This window comes from Halictus rubicundus, chromosome 6 (assembly GCF_050948215.1).
Source record: "Halictus rubicundus isolate RS-2024b chromosome 6, iyHalRubi1_principal, whole genome shotgun sequence".
NCBI classification, from domain to species: domain Eukaryota; kingdom Metazoa; phylum Arthropoda; class Insecta; order Hymenoptera; family Halictidae; genus Halictus; species Halictus rubicundus.
In genome coordinates this window covers 16,515,453-16,539,135 of record NC_135154.1, presented here as the reverse complement: position 1 = coordinate 16,539,135, position 23,683 = coordinate 16,515,453, and the positions used below count along the sequence as shown (strand labels likewise).

The 23,683-nt window shown below is 39.3% G+C and overlaps 3 protein-coding genes and 1 long non-coding RNA gene across 4 annotated transcripts; 3 read left to right on the top strand and 1 right to left on the bottom strand.

Annotated features, from left to right (window-relative positions):
* Positions 1-2,889: 2,889 nt before the first annotated feature.
* Positions 2,890-3,392, top strand: LOC143354869 (uncharacterized). The gene is made up of 2 exons (XM_076789245.1): positions 2,890-2,927; positions 2,979-3,392. The coding sequence occupies exons 1-2, from the start codon at positions 2,890-2,892 to the stop codon at positions 3,268-3,270; spliced, it is 330 nt and encodes a 109-aa protein (XP_076645360.1). The 3' UTR covers positions 3,271-3,392.
* A 3,135-nt stretch (positions 3,393-6,527) lies between these two features.
* LOC143354868 (uncharacterized) lies at positions 6,528-14,656 on the top strand. The gene is made up of 7 exons (XM_076789244.1): positions 6,528-7,043; positions 7,428-10,541; positions 10,612-12,415; positions 12,614-12,712; positions 12,884-13,098; positions 13,246-13,293; positions 14,198-14,656. The coding sequence occupies exons 1-7, from the start codon at positions 6,528-6,530 to the stop codon at positions 14,516-14,518; spliced, it is 6,117 nt and encodes a 2,038-aa protein (XP_076645359.1). The 3' UTR covers positions 14,519-14,656.
* A 3,386-nt stretch (positions 14,657-18,042) lies between these two features.
* LOC143354770 (uncharacterized) lies at positions 18,043-19,639 on the bottom strand. The gene is made up of 2 exons (XR_013082374.1): positions 19,425-19,639; positions 18,043-18,664 (listed from the first exon to the last, which is right to left on the bottom strand). It is a non-coding gene; the product is annotated as an uncharacterized LOC143354770 (long non-coding RNA).
* A 146-nt stretch (positions 19,640-19,785) lies between these two features.
* On the top strand, positions 19,786-22,489 carry LOC143354765 (uncharacterized). The gene is made up of 4 exons (XM_076789071.1): positions 19,786-19,942; positions 20,874-21,029; positions 21,180-21,347; positions 22,276-22,489. Exons 1-4 carry the CDS (start codon positions 19,892-19,894, stop codon positions 22,420-22,422), a joined length of 522 nt encoding a protein of 173 aa, XP_076645186.1. The 5' UTR covers positions 19,786-19,891; the 3' UTR covers positions 22,423-22,489.
* The last annotated feature ends 1,194 nt before the right edge of the window (positions 22,490-23,683 follow it).

Below are 23,683 nucleotides of genomic sequence, written 5' to 3'. Positions count from 1 at the left end.
CAGGATTTTAAAGAATGGTAGAGACGAAACGCTGAAGAAGCGACTATTAGACAGTTTTTGAAACTTATAATAACAGTCAGTGCAATGAGGAGAATTCTTTCCATTTGCATCTGGCATTCAAGAAATAAAATAAAAATCGGTTTCATCTTGTAAAATATTCTCTTTATAGAGCAACGAAATACACTTAATACATTATTAATAAACTGCAAATTTTATCCATTTAGGTGACATACATTATTTCTAATTCAATAACATGTACACTTATAAATTCTTTATACTACTGAGAATTAAATTGTACGTATTTTATTAAGATGCGAAAGTACATACACTATTAATATAGAAGTAACATACTGGATTTTTGAGGCATCGGTGGATCATATTAAAAAATTCCTGGCGAGCGAAGGGTTATTAAAAGAAATTTTCACGCTAATCAGGTTATCGATTTTTATCGATGAACAGACATATCTGGTAATAAAAGTATGACTGCCGCACCGTAACATTTCACTTCTATCTCGCAATTTTTCGGTTAAATTTTTAGTTTTAATTTTCCCTGCTATCCGAGAGCCGTTTCACGCTTAGGTAGGTACATCCCTCTGTAATCGGTTTACAATAATAATTCACTTACACGTGTGATTCGGTGACAGTGGGCTTGGAAAAGAGCTGGAGTGGAAGTAATTACACGCGGATAACCTGTAAAATATGACTTAGTGGACACCTGCAATCGAGAGGATTCGAGAAGATATTAATAAGGTGCATATTATAGTTCTGTAATATTAGGTGCCTGTTGTAATTGTGCCTTATACGCATATTATAGTCGTATAATATTAATTCCTTTTATTTTCCTGAAAATAGATAATTTTCTGGCGTATATTTTCATTTAATTAATCGAAAATTTTCCTTGCACTTCACAGTTTGTTTGTTTGCAAGAAAAACTGTTCGAGAAAAACTGTGTGCTACCGACAATATGTGAAAGAATAAATAACAAAAAGAATGATAATAGCAACAGTAATATAATAAAAATTTGATTTTCAAGTGTGGTAAAAAAATTGTGCCGGTCACGTATGACGTGGTCTGTGTTAAGAAGAGGGGACGAGGAAGTGTTAAATTATTTTAGCTTTGTCAAACATGTTCGGGGTGTCCAGCAGCCAATGTATTAAAATTACTAATTCTGTAATTTTACAAAAGAAAACGAGAATTTTAATGTTCTTTGAAGACCTATTCATTGCTTCGTTATTAAAATTCTACAATGCTCCCTATCACGCGGCGTTCGATGTATCTAAGGGGAGGAGGAACGAAGGGGATGTGCCAACTAACAATAAGATCCGCGGATGACATAATGCAGCGTAAAAGTAGAAGGACGCGATAAGGCTGCTGAAAGCACTAAGAAGATACACGTGGAAGTGAATGAAGGAAGCTAAAGAAGATTAAACACTCGGGATACGCGACGCAATGGAGGGAGGGTGGGCCGAGTGAAGGGGGTCTAAGGGAAAGGAAGTTTACAGGGGGTTGGAGAACGAGTCTGAAATTATTCGATGCACTAGCAGGGAGCGTTGTTTGGGGAAGAGGTACGAGAAAGGGAGAGGGAAAGATGGGGGAGAGGGTGCGAGAGACGGAGAGGGTGAGAAACGCTCGCTAGAACGATTTTTGCGGTGAACAATGGATTTAGATTGGAGGATGCAAGGCTACGGGAGGAAGGAAAGAGGAATAAGACGAAGATAATAGCTGGCGGTGAGGCTATTCGGTTTTAGGAGAAACTGAAAGAGAAAGGGTGCGGTCGGCTTGGTAAGAAACGCTGGTAAATGAAAGCAGGAGAAACGACGAACGAGGGTGGAAAGTGGAGACCTGGGTATTATGAGGCGAAGGTATATGCCACGGGAGAACCGGAAAATAGGGAGCGGGATAAGAGGAGAATTCGAGGAGTACAAACGAGAGAGAAGCAAGGATTAGGGCCCCCAAGGTTCAACAGGTGCTGCGCGAGAAAGGTTGCTGAAGATTGCAACGAAATACCTGAAGAAAATGGGAACGAAAAATGATAAGAGTTATTAGATTCGTGGGGAAAGGAGGAATGAAGAATGTATGAATTTAGAAGGGTGGAGGCGGAAGTGTAAAATGTGCGATAGTGAAGAGAAAATATAGACGTGCTGGATACTTGCATAGAAGACACCAAAAAAAAAAGGATTAACACTACATATAAATAATACATTGCTTTGTAATAATGACTAGGCTGTTTAGACTTCGTAGAATTTTTATTGTAATAAGTGCTTCAATAAAGTTCATTCGAAAATTTCTAATGAAAACAGTTTCAGTAATAGGAACCAGTCATTTATACGAAATATATTATAACCCTGTTAACCCTTCGAACTCGATCGTCCTCTCTAAAGGCAGAACTAGAAGTTACTATACTGCAATTCATAACTACGATTTATAATTATTAGACTGCGGATCTTTATGCAAAATAAAAAATGTTTGCATCGATTGCAAGACACAGGAGCCAAATAAAACAATTTTTCTTTAATTATCGTATTGAACTGAAACTAATACACCGATGGCCTTAAATCTTTATAATTACGACCACTGCTTTAAAGTGTGCGTAACCAATTTTATCATAAATGGATAAACTCCGCAGTCTAATAATTATCTATTGACATAAATAAAATAAATAATTGTTTCTTGAATTATTTAAAATATTGTTACTCTTAAAACAAATAGAATATATATGGTGTTATTAAAACAAAAACCATCGTTGACCTTCAAAAGACCTTGAAAATTTGTTATACCATCATATTTAACTCTTTGAACAGTAAAACCTTTTCCACCTTCAATTCTAACGGAGGTATTTAGGTATGCTATTTCTTTTGAATCACCCGGTATAGCAATTTATGCGTGAGAATGTGTTGTGCACGCAGTAGTAAAGAGAACGTAACGCCGTAAGTCGACAGCAAATGATCATTGTATAAGATTGATTGGAATGTCAACAGATTGTTTAACAAGATGGAGAGCCGAGCTTCCACACTATCCTGCCGATGCGGATGCAACTCATCGCACTCCTCGGAATCAATTAATCCACCGAACGAGCCATGTTGTTGCTGCAGTTACAATCCCTTCAGCGACAATTCGAAAGAATCGGAGATTTACGACCTCTCGTTTGCCCTGAGGAAACTGGCCGTAATGAAGTGTCAGATGAAGAAATGGCGAATGGAACGACTTCAGTTCGAGAGCGAAAATAGGTCTTTGAAACAAGCCCTCCAGTCATTCGGTATCGATGTATGATATTTCGTACCAACTTTCTGCTTCCCAGCCACTTGGTTCGCGCTAAATTGATTAATCGGAATTCAGAACCGACAGGCGTCCGCGCGTCCCTTCTATCCTTCCCCGAGAGTTTCCAGGTTAATTGAAATGTATGCCACAGTGAAGCAATTCATATTTCTGTATGAGCGACCAGTGGAACGATATGCGCTATCAGTTAAAAAGTTTCGGCACTCTGTGTCAATTTATCTATTAGCTATCTATTTTATTCATCTATCTGTCTATCTAATTTGTCTATTAGCGGGCAAGGGGGGTAAACGCATAAAATCGAGTTAAAACGTTCTGGAACATTTCTATTCTAAAGATAGCTTCTACAAACATACCTTAGGTATTGTAAAAGTGAATTAAATTCGCTTTGAATAGGTAAAACGTATGAATAATTAATATTTTTAGATGAATAAAATGAAATATATTTCCTCTTCTGAATATAAAATACTAATGATGAGGGATTAAACTAGCAATTTATGATTTTGAACGTCACATCGAAATAGTTCTTAACATTTTTACGTGAAAAAATGCCAACACATTATTATGCAAGTAAAACCTTCCACGAGATATTTTGCTTTATTCGTGTTTTATAATGCGTATGAAAAGCTTTTTCTTCTTCTACAAGCAGAAAAATTGTTTTCTAGCATCCCATGAAGCTTTATTAAAATCGGATTGGGATCGAGGCTTTTCTTTTTAGTAAACAATAAGAGGCTGCAAAATTGAGTTCCAAGTCCCTCGAGGAATTTCTTAACCGTTGAATTAATGAAGATTCTTTAGTAAGGGATAATACGATAATAGCTATTTAATAAGGGATTTGTGTTCTTCCGGAATCTAAAAAAAATCGAATTGGCTTCTGTACGATTTTTTAAAGGGCAAAAAGTAACTTGATAAAATTTGTTCAATGATTTCTTTATTGTAAAGTAATTTCTGTGAAAGCGTTAAATGAATCTGCACGAAATATACTATCTAGATTTACGGAAAATTATCTTACTTAAATATACATCGTATTCAACAAAATTTTATGAGTCCATTATACGTTTTAATACGGTTGAAGTATTAATAAATAATTTTACCGTTGAAAAGAGTAATGTACAGATATTAATAATTTATATTCATAAGAGGAAAGGTATCTTGAAATTAATTTAAAAAAACAATTATATATTCCAATTTGTGTTAAGGAATTCCTGATCATATATTCTGACAATCGAAACTTATTGTTAGGGAACATGCGGGTAATCAGGAATTTGGATAATCGATATTCCGTTATCTGGTATTCGGTGCCCAAATATTTCTCGTTCCTGTTCGTTAGGAGCGTAAATTTTAAATTCACATAGCAGGTGGGCACTAGCTAGGGCGGAAACAATTTAATTTTTAATGTTCCTTCTCGTCTAATATATTCTTATTCCATTGACTATTTGGTCATCAGCGGCTGACACCATTTTGTTCGCGTGTCATTCAATCGTTACAACTTTATCGACAAAGTTAACATATTCTTCTGCATACCAAGATCTTACTTTATTCAGTGTACAAAATTAGTGGCAACATTATTTCTTCTATCCACCAAACTAAAGATTCGATAATTATTTATGGAGTAAATTTATGGAGTAAATTACTGATGCAAACAACTGTTACATTAGGAACAACAGAAAATGTTTAAAAAGGATGTTTTGAAAAATTAACAAATAGAGAAGTGAATGGTGTTAAACGTCACCGATTGCATAGTTTTAAAAATAATTCGCTGATCGCGGGTGAACACACTTCCGGTGTATTTATCAGTTTACTTTCGAACAATGACGATTGTTGAACGGTTGGTACGCGTGGCACAATGCCGTTGTTACGAGGGCATTACTTTGAAATTCAGAGTGCTCCCCGCGATCAGTATCTTACGCGTGCACCATACCGAGTGTTTCTAAAGATTAGATGTTTTCGTGTAGGTGTAAATGTGGATGAGATATTGAAGCCTGATCCGCTGCTCGTGCAGTCCCGGGAAGAAATCGAATGGCTGCAAAATGCAAACGCGGCGCTCGAAGATAAAGTGAGGGATCTAGAAGAAACCCTCGCCGAACGAGATTGCTGCGACGATCCCTGTGCATCGGTACACTATATCAGGGAGAAGATGAGAGTTCTGCGGGATCGATTTGCGCTTGAAAAAAAAGAGTACTTGTCGCTGTTCTTTATCATGGATCGAAGCATCGTCGCGTTCCGAACACGGCCGATTTAATTGCCTCGATATTTCACCGTTCATACGTTCCTTTTTATTTAAACATTTCTAAGCGGACGGAAAATGAGTCAACTCCCATTTCCCAGAATCTACTGCAGCCATCAACTGCAAATTATTGGAGCTTCTGGTACTATATATATATATTAGATGTGCGTTTCAGCCAAAGAGAATATTGAAATACTGAACCGGAAAAATTATACAACCTTATCGATAGACTGCGGATGTTATGCATTTATGGCAAAAACGGGGGAACGTAATTTCAAGCAATAGAAAGATTAGAAAAATTTAGTAACATCAACACATCTTTTACAACTCAATGAAACTACTGAAGTGAGGAAATACATTTCTGCATGGTGCTCATGGCTTAAAATTAATGCAAATGAGTTTTGTGAAGATCCGCAGTCTATGCGGTCAATTATAAAGGGATGAGATAGAAAGATTGCTCAATCAATTTAGAAACCGCTACGTCTGTTTATGGTTTCACGATAAAGCAGTATGCACAAAGTCTGAAACGCCACAGCTTTGACACTAGGTTTACGGAGCACTAAAAGTGACTATTTTACATTACTTTATAAAAATAACATGAACGTATCTATCGAAATTTGTAGCCACTTTTTAAATGATATACACCCAACGAAATCAATTTGTTAAATAATTCCTCATGGACGCATCTATACAATCTCAATATTCGTAAATTAAAAATATTAGAATCCGTCATTTTGACGGGTCCCGTAAATCTAGTGTTAAAATCGGACGGGGATGAGATAGAAAGATTGTGGAAATTTAGACATTGGCAATAATTAAAAACACTTTTAACTCGTAGCTTTACGATAAACATTTCTCTATTTAAAACTACTTGCGCGTTCGATTTCCACCGTAGGGGTTGATTGCAAGGGGATGACATAGAAAGATCGTGGCAATTAAACGTCTTTGTGACGTCTTCGGTGTCGATTAGCGTGGTGTCTGTCCACCGGGAAAACAAAATCTCGTTTCCGTCCGCAGATTAAGGGACATGATATCGCACTTGAAATTAAAACTGGCGCAGGCTGAGGAGGACGTGAGCTGTCCAGCGATATATCGACTGAGGGCGAAGCTCCGCGAACTGATGAAAGGAGGTCAAACAGCGGACCAGCAGGTCTCGAAAGTCGTGGAAAGATCGATCGAGACGTTGGTGGATCTGTCGAATAACTGCGACGATCTGCGTCTTGAAAACGAGCAGCTTCTGGCCGAGGTGGCCGAGCTGCGTCGCCGATTGGCGGAACTCGAAAAAATGCGGCCGAAAGAGCCAGTAGAGGAAATGCTAAGAACGGCCGAAACAACGACGGTTCCCGAATACATAGACGTCTCGGAGCTGCTGCAAAAGCTCCAAGACTGCGAGCTCACCGTTTCCGAATTGAAACATCAATTAGACGAGAAAGATAAGCTTATCGAGGCTCTGAAGAAACAACTTGAAAGCATGGTAGATCAGCAGGATTTGTTGAACGAGATCGCGGCGATGAAGGCGGAACTCGGGAAAAGAGACGATAAGGTATTGTATCGGGTTCAACGTCAAGGTAATAAGTAGTCTCTTTATGTACAATAAAAAAGAATTATTATTAAATTATTATGATTGACGTTTTAAGCAAAATACCTTCATTACGATTGAACATTAAAACATTCTTCTTAAGGTCATTTTTAAATAAATTTTGTGAGTATCCTTATCATATATTTTGACATTTTCAAACGGAACAAAACGGTGAATTCAATAGCGTAGAATATTAAGTAATTTACAACAAACAAAAAGATGAACTCTCGATAACGTGGAGTATGAATTTATTTCAGATATGAAACCTTTTAAGCGACACGTGACTATGGGATATATCATTGTACAGAAAAGACGAGCTCGATCAAATGAAATATTAATCAATTTCAGATGAGGGAGCTTCTAAACGACATGAGGCAATCGGAGATAGACCTGTTGGGCATGAGCAAACTAAGATCGGAGCTGGACATCTTGAAGCCTCGGCTATCCGAACTCGAGGGCGAGAGGGACACGTTGATGGACGAAGTGGCGACGCTGAGGAAATTATTAGCCGAGAGGAACGATCAAATAATTGAGATACTGGAGCACAAGAATAGGTTGGAGCAGGAGCTGGAAGCGAAGGAGGCGGAGGCTCAGCGGATTATCGACAGCTTGAAAAAGGAGATGGACGAGTTGCTGGGGCGAATGGCGAATTTGCAAGGCGAGCTCGACGAGCGTGATAAGCGAATCGCCGAGCTGGAGAAGTGTTGCTCCGAGAGGGACGACCTTTTAAAGAAATTACAGGACGCGGAGGGCGAGTTGGCTTCGCTGCGAAGCGAACTCGCGTCCGCGAATGCTACGATAGAGGATCTCAAGGGCGAGGTGGACGCTCTGAAGAAGGACAAGGAGAAGCTGCTGAAAGAGATGGACGAAATCAGGGAACAGATGAATGCGTTGGCTGACCAACTAGCGGAGGAGAGAGCCGCGAAGGAGGCTCTGCAAAAGGAGCTCGAATCAGCCCGGGAAGAGCTCGAGTCTGCCCGAAGAGACCTCGAGTCTGCCCGGAGAGACCTCGAGTCTGCCCGGAAAGACCTCGAGTCTGCCCGGCAAGACCTCGAAGAACTGCGAAAAGAGAACTCCGATCTGAAGGGCCAGCTGGACCAAGCGAGGGAGGAGAATGACAAGCTGAAAAAGGAGAATGACGCTTTCAGAGCTGAGCTGGATAACATGACCTCGGAGCTCGATAAACTGAAGCAAGCGAACGACGATCTGCGGAGGGACCTGGACGCGGCGAACCTGGAGAACGACAAGCTGAAGAACGATCTGGAAGATTCGCGAAAAGAGATGGACAGGTTACGAGCTGACGGAGATGCGTTAAAGGCTACTATGGACGCGGATGCGAAAGCGAAGATCGACGAACTTCGGTCGCAGTTGGATGATCTGAAAGCCGATAGGGACCGGTTGGCCGGCGAGAATGCGGACATCAAGGCCAAGAATTTGGAATTGGAACGGAAGTTGGACGACGCGATGAATGCGCTCGAAAAAATGAGAGCAGAGAATGCTGATCTGCTGGGGGAGCTGGAACGTTTGAAGGCGGAGCTAGCGAGAGCCAAGAGCACGATTGATCAATTGAAGGAGGAGATGAACAACCTGAAGAACGCGTTGCACAAGTGCGTGGACGAGATGGAGAAGCTAAAAACCGAGAATGGGGAACTTAAGGCGAAGAGCGAGGCTCTGAAAGCGGAGCTTGATCGATGCAACGCCGATAGAGACTCGCTGAGGAACGATTTGGAACGGGCCAAAGCGGAATTGGACGGTGTGACCAACGAGCTGAACAAGCTCAAGGAGGAGCACGGACTGCTTAGACAAAATCTCGAACGACTGGAAGGCGAAAGGGATAAGCTGCAGGCGGAGCTGGACAATCTGAAGAACGAGATGAAGAAGCTTCAAGAGGAAATAAATAACGCGAAGCAGAGAGAAGCTGCGTTAAACGACGAGCTCGATCGCGTTAAGAGGGAAAGGGACGCGTTAGCAGCGGAATTAGGCAAACTGAAGGATGAAAATTCTGCTCTGCAGAGCGAGCGGGATCGATTGAAGAAACAGTTGGACGAGGCGATCGCTGAGAACGAGACGCTGAAGGAAGAGCTGGCGCGGTTGAAGGACGAGTACGAGGAGCTGGCGGAAGAGAGGGACCAGTTGAAGCAGGACAACGAAAAGCTGAATGCCGAAGTCGAGCAACTGCGCAGAGAAAACGCCTCGTTGAACGACGAGCTCGATCGCGTTAAGAGGGAAAAGGACGCGTTAGCAGCGGAATTAGGCAAACTGAAGGATGAAAATTCTGCTCTGCAGAACGAGAGGGATCGATTGAAGAAAGAATTGGAGGAGGCGATCCCTGGGAACGAGATGCTGAAGGAAGAGCTGGCGCGGTTGAAGGACGAGCACGAGAAGCTGGAGAAAGAGAGGGACCAGTTGAAGCAGGACAACGAGAAACTGAATGCCGAAGTCGAGCAACTGCGCAGAGAAAACGCCTCGTTGAACGACGAGCTCGATCGCGTTAAGAGGGAAAAGGACGCGTTAGCAGCGGAATTAGGCAAACTGAAGGATGAAAATTCTGCTCTGCAGAACGAGAGGGATCGATTGAAGAAAGAATTGGACGATGCGATCGCTGAGAACGAGATGCTGAAGGAAGAGCTGGCGCGGTTGAAGGACGAGAACGACAAGCTGGGCAAAGAGAGGGACCAGTTGAAGCAGGACAACGAGAAACTGAATGCGGAAGTCGAGCAACTGCGCAGAGAAAGAGACTCGTTGAACGACGAGCTCGATCGCGTTAAGAGGGAAAGGGATGCGTTGGCAGCGGAATTAGGCAAACTGAAGGATGAACATGCTGCTCTGCAGAACGAGAGGGATCGATTGAAGAAAGAATTGGACGATGCGATCGCTGAGAACGAGACGCTGAAGGAAGAGCTGGCGCGGTTGAAGGACGAGCACGAGAAGCTGGGGAAAGAGAGGGACCAGTTGAAGCAGGACAACGAGAAACTGAATGCCGAAGTCGAGCAACTGCGCAGAGAAAGAGACTCGTTGAACGACGACTTGAAGAAGCTGCGAGACGAGAATGGCAGGCTGCAGAACGAAGTGAACGATTTGATGGGGAGGCTCGACGAGGAAAGGAAGGCCAACGACATCTTGAAGAAAGATTTGATGATGTTAGACAGCGAGGTGAAGGATTTGGGCAAGGCTCTCGACGAGGCCAGGGCGAAAAATGCTGCTCTGGCGGAGGAGAATCAAGCACTTCAGTCGAAGTTGCGGGATTTGCAAGACGAGCTGGGCAGTTTGAGGGCAGAGTGCGCTGACTTGATGTCGGAGATCGACGATTTGAAGAAGCAGATCGCCGACTTGAAGGCGAAGATCGCGAAATTGGAGGAGGACCTGGAACATTGGAAGTTGGAGAACTGCAAGATCAAGATAGAGCTGGATAAACTGAAGGGCGACCTGGAGAAGGCGTTGAAGGAGCTGAATGACTGCAAGGTGAATGGAATCAGCGAATATTTAATATTCAATATATTTGCAGTTTATAAAAACTCTTTTTTCCCATCAGGCCGCGAAAGAAGCCTGCCAAGCGGAGTTGAACCGCCTCAAAGCCGAGAAAGCCGATCTAGAGAAGAAAATCGCAGACTTGGAGTCCGAAATCGAACAGTTGAAGAAGTCCCTCGAAGCAGAAAAATCGGCTAGGAGCAAGTGCGAGGCAGAGCTCGCGGCCCTGAGGAATGAGCTGGACGCGTTGAAGAAGGAGTTGGAGAACCTTCGAGACGAGAACAGAAGGTGCAAAGGAGAACTAGAAGACCTTAGAAAGAAGATCTCGGAGCTGACCAACGACCTGAACAAGTGCAAAGAAGAAGTGAACGCACTGAGAGATGCGAACGAGAAACTGAAGGCGGAGGTGAACGCGTTGAACAACGAGAAGAACAAACTTCAGGAGGAGCGAGACAGGTTGCAGAACGAAGCGGATTCTCTGAGGGCAGAGAACGGGAACCTTCGTCAGGACCGAGACAAGCTGGCGAACGAAGCTAACAAGCTGAGGGGCGAGGGTGACGGACAGAGATCGGAGCTCGACAACTTGAGGTCTGACTTGTCTGCGCAGAAGGCCGCCGTTGAGAGGCTGCAGAACGATCTGAAGAACTGCCAGGACGAGAACGGCAGGTTGAAACAGCAACTGGCCGAGTTCGAGAAGCTGAAGGACGAGAAGAATCGATTGGAACAGGCGTTGGCAGACGCGGAAGCCAAAGTGAAGGCGCTGGAAGACCAGCTGAGAGATCTACAGGCTGAGAAACAAGAGTTGCTCAATGAGCTGCAACGTCTGCGCGACGAGCTCGCTCGTCTCATGAACGAGATCGACAAACATAAAGCTGCTGCTGAGACAGCCGAGAAAGAGCTGGCTGCCTTGAAGCAGGAGTTAAGCGCTTTGAGAGCCACGCTGGATAAAGCCCGCGCCGAAAACGAAGCGTTGAACAACGAGAACGAGAAACTGAAGTCTGACGTGGCGAAACTAAATCAGCAGCTGCAGGCATTGCAGGAAGAGAACGCGAAGCTGAAGAAGGAGAACGAGCAGTTGGCCTCGGAATTAGCGGCCGCGAAGGAGAAGTTGAAAGAAGTCGAAGAACGGTTGGATGATCTGCGCAACGAAAATGATGGTTTGAAGAAGAGGGTCGCTGATCTTGAAAATATTGCGAATGAGTTGGAGGCGCTGAAGAAACAGCTGGAGGATTGCAGGGACGAGCTGGCGAGATTGAAGGCGGAATTGGAGAAATTGAAAGGGGACAATGAGAATTTGAGAAACGAGCTGAGCGAGGCTCGAAATGAGTTGAAGGAGTTGAAGGAGTTGAAGGATAAGCTGCAGAATGAGCTTGATGGTTTGAAGGCTGATCATGACAGGTTGAAGGACGAGTTAGAGAAACAGAAGGGGATTAATGAGAAATTGAAGGACGAGCTGGACGACATGAAGGCGTTGAATGATAAGTTGAAGGACGATTTGAAAAATCAGAAGGCATTGAATGACAAGTTGGCGGAGGACTTGAAAAATCAGATGGCGATCAATGACAAGCTGAAGGACGAGGCAGACAAGCTGAAGGACGAGGCAAACAAGTTGAAGAAAGAGATTCAAGCGCTGAAGGACGATAATAAGAAGTTGTTGGCCGAGGCTGAGAAATTGAAGGGCGAGGGTAAAAATGCCGCGGCAGAGTTGACGAACGAATTGAACAAGTTGAAGAATGAAAATAATGGATTGAAGTCCGAAATTGAGAGGTTGAAGAGGGAATTGAGTAATTGCCAGGATGAAAATGAAAGGCTGCGCAGAGAATTGGAAAGTTACAAGAGCGACCATAGGAAACTGACAGCTGCTGCAGGTTTGAATATTGAAATAGCAAAACTTCAATTTTTTATTTGCAAAACTCGTTATTACTCGGAATTATTTTATTATTGAAATCTGCTTACTGGATTCATTTTGATTTTGCATTTGTTAAAAATGCAAACTAAGAAATATTATTATGTGTTCATGTTTCGCATTGTACTACAACGAAAATTATTTATTTTAATGAATATAGAGAAAGATACAGTGACTTTAAGAAGCCTCGAAGACGATTGTGGCGATTACATTAGGGCAAATGATTTGTTAAGGAACAAGCTTGATAAGCAAAACGAAGGTAATCATCTTCTATTAATCTAATAGTATTATTCAACATTTTTTACCACAATTTACATTTGAATACATGCATAGTTATTGTGCATAGTTTGTATTTGAATATTTTTGGGAGCTCAACAATGTTCAAGTTTCTGATTTGCAAATGTAGAATATTTTAATTTATTTAAAATAGGTGTACAACGCGTCCGTGACTATATAACTTTCCTCGAGGGTAAAGCTGAAAATGAACCCAAAATGGCGGACGAATTGGAGGACGATTTCACCGCTGACCCAGAAATGAAAAAGGAGATAGCTGACTTATTGAAAAAGTCGCGGGATCTATCTGAAAATATTTATAACACTGAAAAAGAAATTCAGAATATTGCTGCCATTCTGAAACAACTTCAGGTATGTTTTATATATAATTGTGATCCAAAAATCCAGAAAATATATGATATACAACAAATAATTATTTTTTTATTATTTCGTTTCAAATTTTTTATTAATGAGAAATGAACTTCTACCGAAATGACATGAAACATAAATATTTGACAGGATGCTGAACCTAGCGAGAAGGCTTTTGATCCCGATTCGTGGCTTAACGTGAGTGCTGAAATAATTTCAATCTACTCATTAAGTTAACTTAACTAATCCGTAGTTTTATTATGGCAACTTCCAAGAAGATATTCTAAAAATATTGGACCATTTATTCTTCTGTTTTTATTCAATAAGACAACATTTTAAGAACTCTTTAGACACCTAAAATATTTAGTTTCTAAGGTGTTGAAATTTTTGCGGTGCATATTCTTATGCAAGGATCGTGTAACCGCTGCGAACGACAATATCCGGTTCAGTGTAATAACGCAGTTAAATAATTGAATGAACCTGATAGTCTAATAAATCATTCCACATTCCGGAGTCTAATAAAGCCTCCCAGGTCGAAAGTCACAAATCTTAATCTTATCTCTGAACGTGTATTAAAATTTGATGATTCATAGACTAACGACTTTTAATATTTCCTTAGATTATTAGGAATTAAACTTTACTCCTGTTTTTACTCCGCCCAACATATTTTATCGCCATCTCGTTTGTTCCTTTATTCTGTGCAGAGGAAAATTAATACAAAAGGTTTCATGGAAAAATTGACATCTTCAATCACAACAAACTTTTCTTTGTCCTTTACGGACTTCGTATATTTTTATTATATTGAAATATATATTAAAACACTGGCACTTCAACTTGAATAATTAAAAATTCCAACTTCCTTTTTAATCGATATGCAAGCGTCAAAGTAAACGTAATTGTAGAATAATTTGTGGGATAGAATATGTTTTCTTTTTCTTTACGAATATTCTTTCTAATTATTCAAGAAAATCATACGGCAGAAGTTGGTCCATTTTTCAAACTAATTTCGTAACTCCTCTTAAGAGATGAAAAATCAATTAACAGCTCTATAGCTGTGGGGTGAAGTTGTTTTCAATTAAAATTTTCATATTGTCTATTTCAGTCGTTGACGTTGACGCAATTGGCAGAGCTCCACGACAAGATTTGCCTATTGACATCGGACATGGTGCATCAGGACAAGCCGAGGGCAGTTACGTGCTCGCCGGGGAGTCCGTTAAGTGCGGATTACAATATTTTAAATCAGCGGATAGCCGCTCTGCAGAAACAGATAGCGGAGAAGCAAATGGAGACGGGATGGAAGCTCCAAGAGCTGAAGCGAGCTCTTCGGCAGGAGCAGACTAACCTAATTCGAATCTCCGACGAAATGAATTTAGAGAGAAAACGTAATTTGGCCCTTCAGTTCAGAATGGATGATGCATCTTAATTCGGTTTCCTTTAATCTAATTCGATGTCGCCTCTTGGAAGACACTACGAATGAGAAGTTCTTATAATGAATTCGTTGAGAAAGAACTGATCAACAAGCTAAAACGAAAACACAATTCTGTTCCGAAATATTGATCTGTTTCCGTCCCACTGTAATTATACCTATGTAAATACGTCCAAATAACAGTATCGTCATTATTAATCCAGCATAAAATATACCTGTGAAATGTGGATTTACAAAGTGCATAATTTTCTAATACATTCGCTGAACAATATTCGTAATTGGTAATCGGTAATTGGTAATTGGTGGTTCGTAATTCGTAATTGTTTCGAAGAGTATTTACGCAGATAAATTTGTCACTAAAAAAAGCGCAAGTTTGTAAACAACATTTTTTTCCAGCCCCAATAATTTCCGTGGTATTCGACGAAATATTTTCCGAGGATAACTTTACCGTAAATGCCACCTCAACGTAAATGTCAGCAGCTAAAAAAACTGCGTGCATGATATTTCTCGTTGCTTCACCCTTGTAAAACAAAATGGCTTTATTTAAGTTTCTACTATAGATGTACATTTCGTTTTATATGGCGGAATAAGACGAAAATAAAAGCCGACGAAAAGCACGGAGGTGGTCTGAAGAATTAAAAATTCGAATCAGATGTGCCGGATGTATGGCAATCTGCCTACCATCAGCGCGGATGTTGCAGGGTAATCGCGGCGTGTGCAGTAAAAAAACAAGCAAAGGACACGCGGTTCTGTCGTAACGAACATGTGACATGTAACATGCTGCACCGGGGCGAACGTGCTTTACGTTTGCCAACACGTTTTTATGAAACACAGCCGAGTAGTTAGACGACGTTAAATTCGTTTGCCTTTTTCTTTTTTTAAGTTTTCATGGTGTATCAAATCTAATTCACGGGATCTCCGAATAAAAAGAGGGGGAATCCCACGCACAAAACGCTTCGGATGTCGCATAACGATGACTATTCAGCACTTTCTGATCGAGCGAAAATAACCGAGTCTGATCATTCGCACGTGAACTTTCATGCAAGTTCCCCTATTTATAAATTAATTTATTTTAAAATAGGGAACGAGTGAACAGAAATTAATAGTGTTTTTATCAGTCTTCTACCTTGCTGCGTATTATATGTTTTGTATTATATGCTTAAATAATTTCTATCGCTTTAAAATTAAGGTAAGTTGATTGAATTGGTGTTATTAACCCTTTGCGCTCGAGTGGTGACTCTGAAGCACCGCTAGAAATTGTTGTGGCATTATTTCAAAGAAATTACAAAAAATATTACAATGTATTTGCTACGTTACAAAATTTGTATTCAACAGATTACTAAACATTTACATATTATATGTGGAGATCGGATCAGTTTCGTATGAATAAAATGAAAATATTCTAAGACGAAAGAAAAATTTAGTTGTATTCATTTATTGTTCCCCTCAGGGTTACAATCCCATTACATCACATCTCCTTCAACTCGCAAAATCGCAGACCACTAAATACTCAGAGAGAGAGAGAGAGAGAGAGAGAGAGAGCTAATGCCGTTTTTCAATATAATAAGTATAATAAAATAATAAAAACGGACATAAAAATATAAAATAACAATATATCAAAAATAAATGAAACAAACATAACGCTCGCCATATATACAATATAAAATAAAATAAACTTAATAAATTACATTTGTAAAAAATGACTGTCGTAGATTTGTTTGAAAGAAAAATTTAGTTTTAGAATGAAAATAGCGCCGAGTGCAAACGGTTAACCTATTTGTAGCCTGAAAGAGTAGGCCACGAAGAAAATATTCGGAGCGCAAAGGGTTAACAGAGTTTGCGCATATTTGTCGCGATTCGTATGCATCCGGTGGTCGAGGAACGCCCCCTAAATCGCCGATGGAGAACAATTTTCGAGCAACCGTTCCTAAACGACGCGAAATAATTTACTATCGGTTGTTCAACCCGGTCCGTTTATAATGAAACGGCAACGACCGAACCGGTATATAAACGTACACGGGGAACCTGCACAGGGATTCTCTCCTAGCATTCACTCGATATTGCTGCGGGGTTCGCCATAAAAATACGAGCGCCGTAAATTAAGCGATACGCAGAAAATGCATGGGAGGGCGGGCCGGTGTATTCCATGCCGCCTAAAATTAGCCCCGGCCATATCATTGGCCTCAAAGTAAACCCGGTTAATCGCGTTTCGCGAAATCGATTGTGTAAATTCTGAAGACAATTAATTCCCGAAAGGTAAACTGGCGAACCGGTAATGGCTGCCAACGGGAACTTTCAATAAGCTGACGTCGCTCGTCGCTCGTCGCACCCCGGTTACGGACAATAACGCGTGTCTCTGGACACACGCGGCCACTTTACGAGCTTATTCCAAATTCGGGACCGATGGGCACACGGCTAAACGGATTTCGTCAATTCATTTACCACTTGATCTAGCAGCGCATCGCAATTATGTGTACACTCTTTGTCGGGGAAATATCCGGCCTCGTCGCGACACGAACACGTTCGCTCGTATGTGCCAGTCGTGTACGCGTATAGAAACGCGTATACACGGATGTACGATTCTGATAAAGTCGTGGGAACGGATGCGGTCCGCTGTACAATTGAATTAATCTCGATCGAACAACACGACCTCCGAAACGAAACAGGAAATCGCGTTGTCGCTTGCGCGAAATCGAATGAACGCACGCGTGTGTGCGCGCGCGCCAGCACCGAAACTATCGGCCATTATTAACCGTTACTGTTTTCCAGAACGTTGCGCGTTATTGGCCCGCCCCGGCACCGCTTTTTTTTTCCCTTCCCGCTTCGTTAATTAGGGTGTAACCGGTGCGACGCGGTTCAATTACTGCAACAACGGTAACATAAGCGATCGCGATCTCGCCGGGATTACCGGCGCCAACGTGTCACGCTATATTCAAAGTCAACTCGCCCCTTCGGAAGCTTAGGGGCGGCTTGTCGATCTATTAAAACTCGCGAGGAGAGAAAAATTTCCTTCTCGTTTTTAATTCTTGCAACCGACGTGTCGAATTTTGATTTTACATTAATCGCATTACGATCGCAGGAATTCGAACTTCTTTGTAGTTTGTAATTCCCTAGCAAATTAACCCTTTGCACTCGAAGCTATTTTAACTCCAAAACGAAACAATTTCTGCGACATAGAATATTTCCCTTCTACGTATTTTCTATTTATGTTGTACATACGAAAATGGTAGAATTTGCTCGTCAATACTGGAATGTTTAGTAATTTATTGAATACAAACAAATTTAACAACGTAAGAAATATTTTGAATAATGATACAGCAATTTTTAGTGGCGCTTTGTAGTCGCCATCCGAGTGCTAAGGGTTAACGGACCATTGAAAAAGACGAAAATGATTGTAGTCAAGGTTAGGTGAAGGAGTTGTATGAACCACCCTGTGAATTTGCAACTGTACTGAATTACAACGCTTTTGCACGTTGACGGGAACGTTCGGTCAAGATCTCTGCCGCTGAACGACTACCAAATCCCCGATAACATCTTTCGTCTGGAGTGATACGATTTTCATCAGACGATGGCAACTATATCGGTGCTCGAAGGGAACGAAAATAGCGGAAACAAGTCACGTTATGCCCACCTTTTCGATGAACTGGGCGCATGCCAATGTTAACGGTCGATAAGCTATTCTATTTGGTACTATTTTCTGATACTGCTAGCTTCGTGAGAAGGGGGAGGAAGGATACCGAACGCGGTTGACTTCTGTCAGTCCGAGGAGGTGATTTCCATTGATATCGGAATATTTCTTCTTTGGAAATTTCGCTTTCTGGCTGCGTTTTGCTGCGTCTGGAAACGGAGGCTGCAGCCACTGTCTGGTAATGTTCGTGCAACAAGCATCGGAATGGCGAAAAAACGAGATATGTGCGAGTAATACCAACCATTGACATATTCTAGATGAATGTTTTTCTCGATATGTAATAATAAAACATAAATATTAATTTCTACCGTTTGTTTATTGCAGGAAATATTGGGTCGTATCGTAAACTCTGTTGTTTTCTATATCTTTTTGCACTTTTACAAAAATAGTACAAAATAGTACAATTTTTATAGAATAATGTTTTCTATTTGGCAGCACTTAAAGGGTTCCTATAACTAATATAAATAATACATGTAATTTAAGAAAAGTGAGTTTGGAAATACTAAATATACACTGCAAAATTATAGTGCTACTGTTTGTTTGAATTTTACTTTTTACTTTCATCCATATTTAATGATGGCAGTTTTGATATTTTCTCAAAATTTTTGCACGAAAGCATACACTGTAGAATTTTCTGTCGCGTTTTGTAACGAGTGTTCAGTTGCATTTAATTACATCGGAAATTTATAATCATAACTATCTTTTTCCGTGATAATAACATGAGCTCTTATTATTGAGAACAAAAGCTGTTTGTAAGCTACCATTCCGAATGATACGATTCGAATAATTACTGGTCGAGCTAATTATTGACTTAATTAGAAGATGTCACGATTTATGGTTTCCTCGTATCGTGTCATAGAAACATTAACTGGTACAAATATGGTCCTCATAGAATGTTTCCACAAGTCGAAATTAACACAACAATATTTTTAGATTCAATAAATATTTTCACTTTTTCACAATTGATCCCTTCATTTTTGTCTTAGGTACATAAAATCCGAATTCTAGTGATCAGATTATTAGTATTCAGGTTCATAGATTTTATGAAGTTTGTATTTTATGAAAGTAAAAAAATTACGTATCTTTGTGCAATACATTTCAGAGAGTTTGAAAATTGGGGATTGTACAAAGGTCCTGCAGAAAATCTTTTTGCACCAGGTTTTTGTTTTCGAACCATGAAATATGTAACTTAAAAGTCCTCTTATATATACTTACAATGGCGATATTTAATTATTTGTCATCTGATGGCTATCTTGTATAACAAAACCTTCGTTTACGTAATACATTAATTTCACTGTCCAATTTTTTACACTTATTTTCCCCTGTTGCTAGGACAGAGATGTTTTGTAAACTTCAAGAATTATCCTTTATTACGCTTACAAATGGAGAATTGTTGAATCCTCGCTGCAGTCGCCGTTTTAACAAATAGTTTTAGGTAACACCTGCAGATGTATTAGCTTGAAACAATAAATGCGCCGAGCGTCCGGGGTCAATTTATAAAACACTGGGATTATGTCATAATTCCAAGTCGACAAGCGACAACGACATTTGATAAGATCATCGATTCCAGAGATAATTGCATTAATAGTTGGAATCCCCCTTTGAAATAACAACCGGCGGCAAAACTCACGTTCAGTATCACTTGTGAACAAGTCGAAAAGCGTATTGGCTATGCCAAAAAAATGATTTTCTCGTACATCATATCGTGTGCGTTTTTCTTGTGCTGCGTGCAGGTGAGGAATAATTGACTGATGTGATTATTTTTAATAGAGTTTCCTCAATGATAACATTAATTGACCGTATTTATTTTAATACACTTTGTTGTCCAACTTCAAAGTACACCGCATACTATTCAGAGCTTCCGTGATTATCTACATTGTTTCAATATTTCATAAAGAACGTACGTTGTATAAAACATATGTATTAACAACGAAGCTGAGCAATGAAAGAAACGCTGGTGTTCAAGAAAATAGATTTGGCAGCAACTGAATTTCTATTTACGATACTAACATTTTGTTATAACTTCCATGTGAATGAAAATATTTTCTAAGCTTCATATTTTGTTTTTGCTGAATTCAAATTTGAAATTTTCGCAACGTAACTAAATATGATCAGAAGAGATAAAACTTGCATATCTTTTGGAGACCATAAATGAAAAGTGTAGGTTCTAAATTTATTGATTCAATAATTATAGTATTACTACTCTAATAATTATGTTTATACAGTAATCAATGAAATGTGTTTGGTGAGAAGCTTATCATGCTACATTCTCAAAATCATGCGAATCAGAGGTACATTATGAGCAAAAAGTACCCGGAATTTGTGAATAAAACGAAAACGGTTCAATTATTCAACGATATTTATTTTATTCCCTCCAAAGTAATCTCCATCGCAAGCAATACACATATTCCAACGCTTCTTCCAATCTTCAAACCACGTTTCATAGGCCGATTTTGGAATCGCAATATAATATTTTAAAATTTTTCTAATGTCTTTACAATTTAATATTTCACCTAGTAATTTTTATGATGAATACAAATAAAGTCTGCAGTTCAATAATAAGTTTGAATGTCTTCTAAAATCAATATCTGCAGATGCTTCTCGTAAACAGTTCAATTTGTAAACATCACTATAGCATTACAACTGTGTATTTTTGTTGCACAGGCAAATCTCGACATTCTCTTCGACGACGCTGTCTGTCAGATTGTGGACACGGAGTATGTCGACCCTGATTGCTCATTAGACATCTTCGAGGACAGCGAATATGGAAGTTATATAACCGTGCATCTTGAAGTAAAAAAAAAGGCTCCCGATATTACGGTACGTATTTCTACGTTTTTATATTTGTTACTGGTATTTTTTGTAGCATATATGAACACATTGTTTTACGTGATTTGATGAATTGTAATATTTTAATGGTTTAATGATAATAATAATACTATGTAAATAATAATTACAAACTGTGTATAGGTCATTGCAAATGTGCTTGGCATGGATAGGACTGGCGAATATACAGAAGACGTAGGCCTTAGCGTGACAATGGATATTTGTGAATCTTTAGCTGGGACGACCCCCAGCATTGCACATGTTTTTATAAATGCTCTCGACATGACAAGCGATAACTGCCCTCCAGAACCGGTATGTTAACACCATGCAACGAACATAATTTCCGTAAATTGAAAAGTGTGATAATTAACCCTTTGCACTCGAAGCCATTTTAACTACAAAATGAAACATTTCTTCCGACCTAGAATATTTCCCTTCTATATATATTTTTTCATGCTATACATACGAAAATGGTGCAATTTACTCGTACAATCCTGAAATGTAAATTGAATAGTAATTTATTAAATACAAAGGAATTAAATAATGTAAAAAATATTTTGAATAATGATACAGCAATTTTTAGTGGCGCCTTATAGTCGCCATTCGAGCGCTAAGGGTTAACAAAACTAATTAGCACAACAGGGAATTAACACAACATTAACTTTCATTACTTTCTGAAACACAGTGGATTCAATTGTCGATAGTTAAACTGGGATAATTTCGTAAAAAAATTGTCGTCTCGTTCTAAAACTTGAAGGCTCCACTTTCGCACCCCGTGGTTCGTTTTGTAGAAAGACGTTTGTATTCGATATGGTGGATGGGAAACTGGATGCAGATTTTGTCTAAAAAGTTATACAAATTCAAGGGTCTATAAGAATGTAAAAAAAATTTTCTCGTGGTTCAATTTATCGTAGATTTGAAGATTGAAGCTTCCCCTTTACAACGACCAGTCGGTAATGGACTTGCGATTTTTTTTTTGCTATTTTATAGAACAGAAGAGTATGTTCGGTAGTATGAAGTCCTCACGGTGTAGCTTATATTATATTAATGTTGACGGTGCACTTCTGATTAAAAACTTGATAAAACGGCCTAAGAAAAAAGCGTAGAGCAATTTTAAGATGTCGTTGTAAAGAGTTCAATTGAAGTTGAAAGAGTATCAGTACTGTCTATTCGATTTGAAGACGTTCTGCCATCTTGAAGTATGTTTATTTTGTTTTAATATTTTATTATTTTATTCTAGGGAGTATATGGAAAAGATCATTTTGTTATTGACGGGAGCAGTGGTATGCCAGAATCATTTCCTGGTGGCAAGTATTTTGTCAATATGACAGTACTGTGCGAGGAAGCGGTACTATTTGTAATCGGTATTTATATAACGGTAATGTAATTTATTATATTATGTATGACTGTGTTACTTATCACAAAGCACATCTATGTAGTAATTAAGCAATAGATACGAGTCTGCAAATACAAAACGTAATTTATCTTGTTGCTCTTATTTTTTTGAACCTACACATGCATTATTGTACGATTTATAAGGTATTCGTACAATTTATTAATTGTTGAGTAAATCTTTATTGAGGAAATAAACGTACATTGCGTAAATAAATTTAATCGTTAAATAAACGGGTATTGAGTAAATAAGTAAATAGCAAACCAAATAGTAAAATAGTTTCTTGAGTAAATAAGTGAAAGCTAAGTAAGTATACTCAAAAAGGATTTCTATTTCGTAAAATGTGTATCAGCGATGTGCCCTCTAATTTAATATCTTGAAGTTAATTACTTCCAGTCATGACTAACTGGTAATCAGGGGTAATAAAGTAAGTTTACGAGGTAAGGAATAACCTTCGCATTTTATATTGAATTTTAAACAAAAATTAGACTAATTAGTCTACCGCATATCGAATCATAAAACAATTTTCGCCCACGATTTCTTGTAAATAAATTATTAATGATCTTCCAATAAGATCACGCATTAATTCATTTTCGTTAGGGAAACATTGAAAATCCATTAGTCACAGTCTCGCGACGATGTGATATAATATGAAAACTTTACCTTTCACGATTGCTTGACCGGAATTCAATCTTGCAAGCTTGCAAACGATTTCAATCGAAAATTTTGAATACATTATACAATTGAATAATTGATTGTATTTTGTTTGCAACTAAATTTTTGAAAAAATTGTTCTACGATCTAATAGTTCTAAATAATACGTAAGTAAATCGTTCTATAATCGAATAATTCTAAATCGTAAATAATTGAATCATTTTTCTGGATAATACATAATTATACCGTTCTACGATCTGACAGTGCTAAATAACAAATATTTAAGTCGTTAAATAGTTAAGTAACAGCTAAACGTACGTTCTCATACACCGCAACATCGATTATAGTACCCGTTGACAGCTCGTATCATTCTCGAAGCCATATAAAACGTAAGCGAAGTAAATTTTACGTGATCCCCGTGGACGAGTAACACGAAATAAAAATTAATAGAGTAGTACATTGTGACGTTTTTTACATCGCGTGATAATGCTCGCGGCTATAAAATACGACATTAAGATCGCCTGAAAGATTTGAAATAAAATTTACAGGTAAAGATAAAATGCCTTCATTACGTTCATATTTCTTCAGTTCTTTCAAGTAT

Coding starts and splice junctions, on each gene's coding strand:
- LOC143354869 (XM_076789245.1), top strand. CDS start 2,890: ATGTGTTGTGCACGCAGTAGTAAAGAGAACGTAACGCC. Junction 2,928..2,978: donor AGTAAAGAGAACGTAACGCC/GTAAGTCGACAG, acceptor GAATGTCAACAG/ATTGTTTAACAAGATGGAGA.
- LOC143354868 (XM_076789244.1), top strand. CDS start 6,528: ATGATATCGCACTTGAAATTAAAACTGGCGCAGGCTGAGGAGGACGTG. Junction 7,044..7,427: donor TCGGGAAAAGAGACGATAAG/GTATTGTATCGG, acceptor AATCAATTTCAG/ATGAGGGAGCTTCTAAACGA. Junction 13,294..14,197: donor ATCCCGATTCGTGGCTTAAC/GTGAGTGCTGAA, acceptor TGTCTATTTCAG/TCGTTGACGTTGACGCAATT.
- LOC143354765 (XM_076789071.1), top strand. CDS start 19,892: ATGATTTTCTCGTACATCATATCGTGTGCGTTTTTCTTGTGCTGCGTG. Junction 21,030..21,179: donor AAAAGGCTCCCGATATTACG/GTACGTATTTCT, acceptor AACTGTGTATAG/GTCATTGCAAATGTGCTTGG. Junction 21,348..22,275: donor ATAACTGCCCTCCAGAACCG/GTATGTTAACAC, acceptor ATTTTATTCTAG/GGAGTATATGGAAAAGATCA.